We start from the raw sequence: 12,380 nt of genomic DNA, 5'->3' as shown, positions 1-12,380 counted from the left end.
AAAAAAAATTAGGCTTGGTGGCACACACCCATAGTCCCAGCTACTCAGGAGGCTGAGGTGGAAAGATAGCTTCAGTCCAGGAGGTTGAGGCTACAGTGAGCTATTTTCACACCACTGCACTCCAGCCTGAGCTACAGAGCAAGATCCTGTCTCAACAACACAAAACAAAAGACATACAAATGACAAACAGGCATATAAAAAGGTGCTCAGTATCGCTGATCATCAGAGAAATACAAATCAAACTACAAGGGAATATCATCTCACCCCAGTCAAAACGGCTTTTATCCAAAAGTCAGGCAATAACAAATGCTGGAGAGGACAAGAAGAAAATAAAACCCTTGTACACTATTGGTAGGAATATAATGGCAGTTCCTCTGAAAATCCAGCAGTCCCACTCCTAGGCATATACCCCTAAAAAAAAAGGAAATCAGTATATGGAAAAGATACTCGCACTCCCATGTTTATTGCAGCACTATTCACAATAGCCAAAATTTGGAAGCAACCTCAGTGTACATCAACTGATGACTGGATTTTAAAAATGTGGTAAATATACACAATCAAGTACTATTCAGCCATAAAAAAGAATGAGAGCAACCCAGCACTTCGGAAGGCCGAGGAGGGTGGATCAAGAGGTCAGGAGTTCAAAACCAGCCTTACCAACATGATGAAACCCCACCTCTACTAAAAATACAAAAATTAGCCAGGTGTGGTGGTGCATGCCTGTAGTCCCAGCTACTCAGGTGGCTGAGGCAGGAGAATCACTTGAACCCGGGAGGCGGAGGTTGCAGTGAGTAGAGATCACGCCACTGCACTCAAGCCTGGGTGACAGAGAAAGACTCCGTCAAAAAAAAAGAAAAGAAAAAAGAATGAGAGCCTGTCGTTGTCAACAACATGGATGGCACTGGAGGTCATTATGTTAAGTGATATAAGCCAGGCACAGAAAGGGCTATACATGTTCTCACTTACCTATGGGAGCTAAAAATTAAAACAATTGAACTCATGGAGATAGTAGGAGGATGGTTAGTAGAGGCTGGGAAGGGGGAGTGGAGGAGTATCTAGAAGGAAAGTGAAGAGAGTTAATGGGTACAAAAAAATAGAAAGAATGAATAGGCTGGGCGCGGTGGCTCATGCCTGTAATCCCAGCACTTTGGGAGGCCAAGGCGGGTGGATCACGAGGTCAGGAGATCAAGACCATCCTGGCTAACACGGTGAAACCCCGTCTCCACTAAAAATACAAAAAATTAGCTGGGCATGGTGGCAGGCGCCTGTAGTCCCAGCCACTCAGGAGGCTGAGGCAGGAGAATGGCGTGAACCCGGGAGGCAGAGTTTGCAGTGAGCTAAGATCGCGCCACCGCACTCCAGCCTGGGTGACAGAGCGAGACTCCATCTCAAAAAAAAAAAAAAAGAATGAATGAGACCTAGTATTTGCTAGCACAACAGGGTGACTATAATCAAAAATAATTTAATTGTTCATGGCCAGGCGTGGTGGCTCATGCCTGTAATCCCAGCACCTTGGGAGGCCAAGGCAGGTGGATTACCTGAGGTCAGGAGTTAGAGACCAGCTGGCCAACATGGCAAAACCCCGTCTCTACTAAAAATACAAAAATTAGCCGGACATGGTGGCACATGCCTGTAGTTCCAGCTACTTGGGAGGCTGAGGCAAGAGAACTGCTTGAACCCAGGAGGCAGAGGTTGCAGTGAGCAGAGATCGCGCCACTGCACTCCAGCCTGAGTGACAGAGCGAGACTCCATCTCAAAAAAAAAAATTGTTCATTTTAAAACAACTAAGAATATAATTGGATTGTCTATAACACAAAGTATTGAATGTTTAAGGTGATAATGGATACCCCATCTGCCCTGATGTGTTACACATTGCATGCCTGTATCAAAACATCTAATGTACCTCATAAATATACACATCTACTATGTACCCACAAAAATTAAAAATTAAAATTAAAAAATCACTTGTATTCCAAAAATTAGCTGGGCATGGTGGCGGGCGCCTATAGTCCCAGCTACTTGGGAGGTGGAGGCAGGAGAATGGCATGAACCCAGGAGGCGGAGCTTGCAGTGAGCCGAGATCGTACCACTGCATTCCAGCCTGGGCAACAGAGCAAGACTCCATCTCAAAAAAAAAAATCACTTGTATTCTATATATTTGGAAATTTCAATTAAACAAAGTTTATAATAGCATTAAAAACGAAATAAGCTGAACTGTACACTTGATAAATTTTATCATGTGTATTTACCATTATAAAATATTTAAAAATATATTTATAAAGATAGTCTCTATGCCAAAAAAAAAAAAACATGAAATAGAGACAAATTTAACACAATATGTGCAAGACTGGTGCACTGAAAGCTACAAAACATTGCTGAGAGAAGGTAGAGGTGGCCTACATAAATGAGGATGTGTATGTGCTTGTGGATCAGAGGACCCAATATTGTTAAGCTTTATAGCTACAATGCACTTGCAATCAAATTCTCACCAGGTTCTTTGTAGAAACTGACCAGCTTGTTCTAAACATTCTATAGAAATATAAAGGACCCAGAATAGCCAAAACAATTTTTAAAATGAAGAATAATTTTGGAAAACTCACACTGCTTTCAAAAGTTACTATAAAACTACAGTGGCCAGGCACAGTGGCTCACGCCTGTAATCCCAGCACTTTGGGAGGCCAAAGTGGGTGGATCACAAGGTCAGGAGATCAAGACCATCCTGGCCAACATGGTGAAACCCCGTCTCAACTAAAAATACAAAAATTAGCTGGGTGTGGTGGCGCCTGTAATCCCAGCTACTCGGGAGGCTGAGGCACGAGAATCACTTGAACCCAGGAGGAGGTTGCAGTGAGCCGAGATCACACCACTGCACTCCAGCCTGGCGACAGAGCAAGACTCCATCTCAAAAAAAGAAAAAAGAAAAACTACAGTAACTGAGACAGTGTGGTATTTACATTAGGTGGGACACTTAGATCAGAGAAGCAGGATACATTCCAGAAATGGACCCCAGGCTACCATGACACTTCAGTGAGAAAGGGTGGCCTTTCCAACAGAGGCACAACTGGATCCACATGCAAAAAAAAAAAAAAAACCTCTCCATTTTTACCTCCTACAATATATGATAATTAACTCAAAACGAGCCAGGCATGGTGGCTCACGCTTGTAATCCCAATATTTTGGGAGGCCAAGACAGGTGGATCACTTGACGTCAGGAGTTTGACACCAGCCTGGCCAACATGATGAAACCCCATCTCTACTAAAATACAAAAACATGCCAGGCACGGTGTCTCACACCTGTAATCCCAGCACTTTGGGAGACCGAGGCGGGCGGATCATGAGGTCAGGAGATTGAGACCATCCTGGCTAACACGATGAAACCCCGTCTCTACTAAAAATACAAAAAATTAGCCAGGTGTGGTGGCGGGTGCCTGTAGTCCCAGCTACTCAGGAGGCTGAGGCAGGAGAATGGCATGAACCTGGGAGGCGGAGGTTGCAGTGAGCCGAGATCACGCTGTTGTACTACAGCCACGGAGACAAAGCAAAACTCCGTCTCAAAAAAACAAATGGATCATAACTTAAATAAAAAATCTAAAAGTATAAAACTTCTGCTCTTCTAAAGACTCTGTTGAGAAAACTCACCTGTAACCTCAGCACTTTGGGAGGCTGAGGCAGGAGGATTGCTTGAGTCCAGGGGTTCAAGACCAGCTTGGGCAACATAGCAAGACCCCATCTCTACAAAAAAAAAGTGTTTTAAAAATTAGCTTGGCATGGCGGCACACACCTATAGTCCCAACTACTCAGGAGGCTAAGGTGGGAGGATCACTTCAGCCCAGGGGGTCACAGCTGCAGTGAGGCGTGATCATGCCACTGTACTTCAGCTGGAGTGACAGAGCAAAACTCTGTCTCTCAAAAAAGAAAAAAAAGAAAAAGAGAATTAAAATACAAATCACAGACTGGGATAAAATATTTGTAAAACACATTATCTGATAAAGAACTTGTTTCTAGCATATCTAAAGAACTCTCACAACTCACAAACAACTCAATGAGAAACGAGGCAAAAGGCTTGAACATATCATTACAGAAAATATACAAAGGGCTACTTGCTTAAAAACATGTCCAATGTCATTAATCAAGGAAATGCAAATTAAAACAACAATGAGACACCACTACATGCCTATGAGAATAGCCAAAATCCAGAGCCCTGACAATACCAAATGCTGACAAGGATAGGGAGCAAGAAGGACTCTCATTCACTGTGGTTTTTTTTAAGAGACTTTATTTTTTAGAGCAGTTTTAGGTTTACAGCAAAATTGAGCAGAGGTACAGAGTTCCCATATACCCTCCACTCCCACACAACGCACAGCCTCCCCGATTACCAATACCACAGAACGCAGGATACCGGGAGTGAACCCTGACGTAAACTATGGGCTCTGAGTGACCATGGTGCACTGAGGTAGGTTCAACAGCTATAATAATGTGCACACTGGTCGGGGCATTGTGCCTTTAGCTCAGATTTGCCTGACAAGGGTCTGTTAGGTTTATAAGCAGCTGTTTGGAAGAAGGGCTGCTCATCACCTGATTACCATTTTGGTTCCTGAAAGCTCTGGGGAGAAAATAGTTCAGCCCAGATGAATGTAAAGGTATCCAAGCATAAAGCGGTGCTGTCGTTCTAAACCAGAATCAGGAAAAATGCCTGCCATGGAACCTAAAACTACATGTAGCTAAAGAATTGCTGGCAGGACTCCCAGGGGAGGCGCTCTCTCCAAGACCTAGGAGTGCAGGCAGGAAGTCCATGAACCACCTCAAGAGCAAAGAGTTCAGTGATTACCAAGAAGACACAGAAGTAAAGGGGGATGCTGGCAGAGGACAGTGCTGGAAAAGATCAGAGGGGCAGATGGCTGGCAGCTCTCGACCCCACCTCCCTGCCCTTCCTGCTCCGCGTGGCTCACAGGCCCATGACCAAATGCACACATCAGAAATAAGAGATCTATGAGCTAGACACGGTCCCTAGCAGGCAAAATGTTGGAAAGGACAGAGTCCTGCTCCACTCAGATGAGCAGATCCCAAGACAGGCCTTAAATCAAGGAGGGTGGGGTATGCAGGTGTGGAGTTGGGTGAATGACACTGTTAGAAAAATAATACCATAGGCCGGATGCGGTGGCTCACACCTGTAATCCTAGCACTTTGGGAGGCCGAGGCAGGTGGATCATGAGGTCGGGAAATCAAGACCATCCTGGCCAACACACTGAAACCCTGTCTCTACTAAAAATACAAAAAATTAGCCAGGCATGGTGGTGGGCGCCTGTAGTCCCAGCTACTTGGGAGGCCAAGGCAGGAGAATGGTGTGAACCCAGGAGGCGGAGCTTGCGGTGAGCAGAGATCGCGCAACTGCACTCCAGCTTAGGTGACACAGCGAGACTCCATTTCAAAAAAAAAAAGAAAAGAAAAAGAAAAAGAATACCATAAAACTGGAGGTTTTCAAAATGAATGGCTTGATCTAGGACACTTTAAAGGTATTATGACCAGGCACGATGGTCTGGGAGTTAGAGGCTGCAGTGAGCTATGATCGTTCCACTAGAATCCACCTGGGCAACAGAACGAGACCCTGTCTTTAAAAAAAAAATTACATAAATAAATAAAGGGATCATGCACTTTTGTCTACAATCCCTATTACAATGATGAAATGGCCAGATCTAACTAGAAGGAGTGAGTTAGCTTTGGAATTATTAGCCATCTGAACAGCCAATTTTATTTTATTTTTTGGAAATGTAATTCACATATCATAAAATTTACCAATTTAAAGTGTACAATTCAATGGTCTTTAGTGTATCAACAATGTTATGCAACCACTACCACTATCTAAATTCCAGAATGTTTCCATCACCCCTAAAAGAAACCCCATGCCAATTAGCATGAACAATTTTTAAAATAAACACGGTATGGGCCAGAAACACGCCAAGAAAGACACCATGAGCCCCACTGAGATGGCAGGGGTGAGACTGGGGTTCAGGAGCTCCAGGGGAAGCTCCTGAATGCTGGCAGTGTGGCCGTGCCATCCCCAAAAGAACCTAGGGTTTCTTTACATGCCAAGAGAAAGTGCCAAGTCTTTTAGCCTAAGTCCTACAGGGAGTAACTGGAAAACGTACTGGAGCAACTGGAAATTTAATGTAAAATATGCAAAGAAGGCCGGGTGCAGTGGCTCACGCCTGTAATCCTAGCACTTTGGGAGGCTGAGGCAGGCGATTGCCTGAGCTCAGGAGTTCAAGACTAGCCTGGGCAACACGATGAAACCCCATCTCTACTAAAATACAAAAAATTAGACGGGTGTGGTAGCATGTGCCTGTAGTCCCAGCTACTCGGGAGGCTGAGGCAGGAGAATGGCGTGAACCCGGGAGGCTGAGCTTTCAGTGAGCTGAGATCACACCACTGCATTCCAGCCTGGGTGACAAAGTGAGACTCCGTCTCAAAAAAAAAAAAAAAAAAAAAAAAAAAGAAAGAAAGAAAGCAAGCAAAGAAATGTAATTCATTATCTTAAGTTAAAAAAAAATGGTCTATGTTGGCCAGGCGAGGTAGCTCACACCTGTAATCCCAGCACTTTGCGGGGCTGAGGCAGATGGATCACCTGAGGTCAGGAGTTTGAGACCAGCCTGGCCAATGTGGTGAAACTTTGTCTCTACAAAAAATACAAAAATTAGCCGGGCATGGGGGCAGATGCCTGTAATCCCAGCTAGTCAGGAGGTTGAGGCAGGGGAATCACTTAAACCCAGGAGGCGGACGTTGCAGTGAGCTGAGATCACGCCATTGCATTCCAGCCTGGGCAACAACAGCAAAACTCTGTCAAAAAAAAAAAAAAAAAGCCTACGTTTTTACGTTTTTATTTCAGGTTAGAGGAAGAGGCTCAATTAAGGAGTGGGTATTTTTTTTTTTTTTTTGAGACGGAGTCTGACTGTCATTCAGGCTGGAGTGCAGTGGCACCATCTCAGCTCACTGCAACCTCTGTCTCACGGGTTCACGCCATTCTCCTGCCTCAGCCTCCCAAGTAGCTGGGACTACAGGTGCCCGCCACAACGCTCGGCTAATTTTTTGTATTTTTAGTAGAGACGGGGTTTCACCATGTTAGCCAAGATGGTCTCAATCTCCTGACCTCATGATCTGCCCACCTCGGCCTCCCAAAGTGCTGGGATTACAGGCGTGAGCCACCACGCCCAGCCAGGAGTAGGTTTTTGTTTTGTTTTGTTTTGTTTGTTTTTGTTTTTGTCTTTTTGAGACAGGGAATTACTCTGTCACTAAGGCTGTAATGCAGTGGCATGATCATAGCTCACTGCAGCCTTGACCTCCCAGGCTCAAGCAATCCTCCCACCTCAGCTTCCCAAAATGCTGCAACTACAGGCACACATCAGCACGCCTGGCTAATTTTTTTTTAGTACAGATGGGGTCTCATCATGTTGCCCAGGCAGGTCTCGAACTCCTGGGTTCAAGTGATCCTCCTGCCTCAGCCTCCCAAAGTGGTGGGATTACAAGCATGAGCCACTGTACCCGGCCTGAAGTGGGAATTTTTGACATTTATTCTAAAAATCAACGTCGAATCGGGCAGACATGTCATCTGGAAACCAGACTTCAAATCAGAAGAGCACATTCCCCTTCGCACCCAAGCCCCTCCCTTAATTTGGCTTGTGATTACTCCCCTTGTTGAACTGGAAAATCTCAGAGTAAAATGCCATGCCTGTGGATGAAGAACCTGACACGGATTTTCAAATCTCTCTGGGGGGTGAAAAGGTACAGGTCATGCTGCTTAAGTTTCAAGTCAAGGAGTCCGAGAAGAGGCAGTGAGGCCGAGGAGCAGAGCATGGGCTCTGAAGTCTGACTCCCCACTTTCTGGCCGCTGACCCTGAGCTTCAACTGTCTGTGCCTCAGTCTGCCCATCTGTAGAACAGGGATAATAAAGATACCTATTTTAAGGCCAGGCGCTGCGGCTCACGCCTGTAATCCCAGCACTTTGGGAGGCCGAGGCGGGCAGATCACAAGGTCAGGAGATCGAGACCATCCTGGCTAACACAGTGAAACCCCGTCTCTACTAAAAATACAAAAAAATTAGCTCGCCGTGGTAGCAGGGATCTGTAGTCCCAGGTACTCGGGAGGCTGAGGCAGGAGAATGGCATGAACCCGGCACGGGGAGCTTGCAGTGAGCCGAGATCACGCCACTGCACTCCAGCCTGGGAGACAGAGCGAGACTCCGTCTAAAAAATAAAAATAAAAAAATAGAAATACCTATTTTGTAGGGCTACTATGAAGGCTAAATGGATCACTACAGGGAAAGCCCTTGGAGACGTATACTAACAGCTTGGCTATTGTTAACTATTACCGAGCAATCTGGGTTTAGAATGTTGGGAAACCTTCTTTCCAGCCAGAAAGAAGGTTCTGGCAACCTGAATGTAACCCAATTCCACTCCCTCCATGTGGTGATAAAGTGAGAGACCTCACAGCAGTCAGGTTCCCATCCTCTGACTGGGTCTTGAAAGAAAATCAACCAAGGAGAAAAGTTTCCACTTCTAGCAACAAAGGCTGAACCTACTCAGTGGACAGGAGCTGGGGAAGGAACTGTGAGTGCTCTGGGGCTTAAGCCTAGACCGGGGCTACCGTGGGAGACCTCTGTCCTGTGCAGATGTGCCCTGAGACCCATCTCCAGCCCTTCCTTGCCTCCCCCAGGCATGGAACACAGGAACCATTAATACCAGCCCGCCCTCAGCCAGGGAAGAAGTACCAGTCCATAGGGTTGGGAGGGGCACAAACGGTGGGTGAGGGGGTGCTTGGAGCAACCTTCGCCTTACTTCTCACCCGCACTTCTCCCCTTGTCTTAGTTCTAGGGTTAAAGGTGGTGGTGTGGCTAAACCATGAGGACAGCTGGGAGATTTGGATAAACTAATCCATTTCACCTGGCCCAACCCCGCTCCCAATCAGCCTCTGTAGCCACTGGCCAACAAAATTCACCCTGAATTCCTCAAATCTGCTGCGCACTTTCCTGTCTTCATGTGTTTGTTCAATGGCCTGCTTCCTCTATTGACTGACCCTATGTGGTCCAGCCTAGCCCCTGGCAGGAGGAAAGTACCCTGCCCACGGCTGGTACAGTGGAAATGAATACAAATTTCTGTGTGATATATACCCGAACCCTACCTTTCCTCGCGTGACCCAGGAATTGTATTTCTTGGAATTCACCCTAAGAACATGACCATACAAAGGCTTACTCACTAGACGTCTTCAGCTATTAACAATCATGTTTCTGGCTGGGCATGGTGGCTCACACATGTAATCCCAGCACTTTGGGAGACCGAGGTGGGCAGACTACTTTGAGGCTAGGAGTTTGAGACCAGCCTGGCCAACATGGTGAAACCCCATCTCTATTAAAAATACAAAAAAATTGGCCGGGCGTGGTGGCTCACGCCTGTAATCCCAGCATTTGGGAGACCGAGGCAGGTGGATCACAAGGTCAGGAGTTTGAGACCGGCCTGACCAACATAGCGAAACCCTGTCTCTACTAAAAATACAAAAATTAGCTGGTCATGGTGGCACGCACCTGTAATCCCAGCTACTTAGGAGGCTGGGGCAGGATAATCACTTGAACCCAGGAGGTGGAGGTTGAAGTGAGCTGAGATTGCACCACTGCACTCCAGCTTGGGTGACAGAGCGGGACTCTGTCTCAAACAAAACAAAACAAAAATATAAAAAATTAGCCAGGTATGGTGACACACACTTGTCCCAGCTGCTTGGGAGGCTGAGGCATGAGAATCACTTAAACTCAGGAGGCGGAGGTTGCAGTGAGCCAAGATCGTGTCACTGCACTTCAGTCTGGGCCACAGAGCTGGACCCCGTCTCACAAAAAAAAAAAAAAAAAATCATGTTTCTGAAGTGTTTGATGACAGAAAAAAGGCTAAAAATATATTAATAAGCAGAAAAGGATAACTATGTTGGATGAAAGCTTTGTTAAAATACATGTATTATATTTAATACGCATCAAAGAAAAACGAGGGCTGGGTGCGGTGGCTCACCTGTAATCCTAGCACTCTGGGAGGACAAGATGGGTGGATCACGAGGTCAGGAGCTAGAGACCAGCCTGGCCAACATGATGAAACCCTGTTTCTACTAAAAATACAAAAAAAATTAGCCGGGTGTGGTGGCGCACACCTGTAATCCCAACTACTAAGGAGGCTGAGGCAGGAGAATCACTTGAACTTGGGAGGCGGATGTTGCAGTAAGCCGAGATCGCACCACTGCACTCCAGTCTGGGTGACATAGTGAGACCCTGTCTCCCCTACTCCCCCACAAAAAACTAGAAAGAACCAGATCAAAGTGCTAACAGCATCTCTCTCCAGGTGGTGGGATTGTAGATGTGGATTCTTGTTGCCTTTGCTCTTTCGTTTAGTTTGATCAGGACATCCACTATGAGTGTGACCCTTCTTCTGGCAACAGCATCTCAACTCCTCTGGGAAGCCACGCCTCTGCCACCAACTGCAGCCTTTTAGGACAGTCCATCAGGGCACCCAGGGCTGGGTGTGGGACCCAAGCTCAGCTGATGGGCCTCCCTCTCCTGGGGACTAGGAATCTTGGGCAATGAAACCCAAGGATGGAGAAAGGGCGCTCCAGCGTCTTGGGCTGTTTGCTGGAGAGACGGTCTGCGGGCTCTGCCCCTACGGCCTCAGGACTGCTTCCGCGGGCTTCCTTTTGATTCCCTGAGCAAGGCAATATCCTTCTAATCAGTCCTGCCTTTGTTCAAGTGAGCCAGAGCCTGTTGATGTTACTGTGACTGGGGTCCTGACATCCCTTTCCTCTTAAATATGCGCGGTTTCCAAATCCTCTCCAGTGAATGCAGGCTACCTCCAGGGGAACACACTGGCGGTGGGCACAGGCTCTTGACAGGCAGACCCGGAGCAGGCCTCACTGGCTGGCCAAGCGTCAGACCTGGTAAATGAGCTGCCTCATCCCTCTGAGCCTCAGTTTCTTCATCTGTCAAATCAGAAGAGTTTTCTTGTTTCACAGGCAGCTGTTGTAAACCTCAAAAGTGAGAATAAAGGGACATTGCCTGGCATATCAAAGGTGTCAAATGAATGGCAAGCACTGTACTCGCCAGTGTTTAATAACTCTCTGTTGGACAAATGAATCTACTCATTTAACAACAAACGCTGAGTCCTCCCAGTGTGCCACCCTGCGCTGGGTGCTGGGCTTGACAGTGGGCAGGAGGGTGTGAGCCCAGCCTGCACAGGTCCCAGCCCAGTCAGGAGATGGACCAAGAACAAGCCACAGACGAAAACACAAACCCATTTCAAGTGGTGGGAAGTGTCATCCAAAAAACAAGATGGAGAAAGAATACACTTCAATATGACGGTCACGAAATGTGGGGAGACTTCTGGGCCGAGGCCTCGTGGACAAGAAGGCACCAGACCTAGGGGTGGGAGGAGAACATTCCAAGCCAAAAGCTGCTGGAGAAGCACACAGAGAGGGGGGCACAGTGGGTGGAGAGGCAGGCAGGCCCTGCAGGTCATGCTCAGAAGGGTGTATGTGGTTTTTAAAGGGAAACTATTCAGAGGTTTCAAGTCAGGAGCTGCCATGATCTGCTCTGTGAGGGCCTTGTCAGCCTGCATGGAACCGAAAGGAGCAGGCAGTTTAGGAGGCCCTGTCAGCTGTACTGGGAGTAAATGCCAAGGTGCTGGCAATGAGAAGAGACAGAAGCAGACAGGTGCCAGGCGCGTTTTCGAAATCGGTCCCACGGGACATGGGACTCACCAACAGGCTGGAAGTGAGGGCTTAGAGGAAGACATCAGCACGGCCCCTGATTTCCGAGCTGAGGCCACCAGACAGCACTGCCATGCACAAGGAAACCAGCACCCCAGGGACAGATACATCGGGTCTGAGTGTCTGGAGCTCAGAGGGCAGTCCCGGGCCGAGGCAACACAGGTGGGACAGCTGGCACAAAGACAGTATCTAAATCCCCAGGAACGGATGAATGAGGCCATGTCGTTCATCTCACTCCCACAACTGCTGGTCAACCACCATGGCCACCCAGTGAAACTCCAGCTGAAATAGTGACTCCAGTCCCGCAATCCTTAAACTTGAGGGTGCATGAGAATCACCTGGCGGGCTCGTAAGACCCACATTGCTACTCCCAGTGTCTGATTCAGAAGGTGTAGGGTGGGGCTGAAAATGTCCACTCCTAAGGAGTCTCCAAGGGATGCTGACTCTGGTCTCAGGACTCACTTTGGGATCACTGCTCGACCTGAAACAGTGGGCCTGGCCCACACTCTGAATCCACATTGACTGGCTGCAGGTAAGATACTCCTCTCTCCTAAGTATAAGTGAACTCGTGCTCCTAGCGTGTTAAAAGGGGGTCA

The 12,380-nt window shown here is 47.3% G+C and overlaps 1 protein-coding gene across 4 annotated transcripts in view; it reads right to left on the bottom strand.

The window, feature by feature from the left end:
• NT5M (5',3'-nucleotidase, mitochondrial) overlaps positions 1–12,380 on the bottom strand; it is a 44,369-nt gene that overhangs the window by 10,209 nt on the left and 21,780 nt on the right. For 2 of the 4 annotated variants that reach the window (XM_034942318.3, XM_034942319.3), the window contains exon 4: positions 3,640–3,732. The exons of the other annotated variants lie outside the window; for them this stretch is intronic. In XM_034942318.3, coding sequence (XP_034798209.1) covers positions 3,640–3,732 — 93 coding nt within the window. The remainder of the gene's footprint in view (positions 1–3,639; positions 3,733–12,380) is intronic. 4 annotated transcript variants of the gene reach the window in all.

Source organism: Pan paniscus, chromosome 19 (assembly GCF_029289425.2).
Source record: "Pan paniscus chromosome 19, NHGRI_mPanPan1-v2.0_pri, whole genome shotgun sequence".
In the NCBI taxonomy this organism is placed as follows: domain Eukaryota; kingdom Metazoa; phylum Chordata; class Mammalia; order Primates; family Hominidae; genus Pan; species Pan paniscus.
Note: the sequence above shows the minus strand (reverse complement) of the source record. Positions and strands in the feature narration are given on the sequence as shown.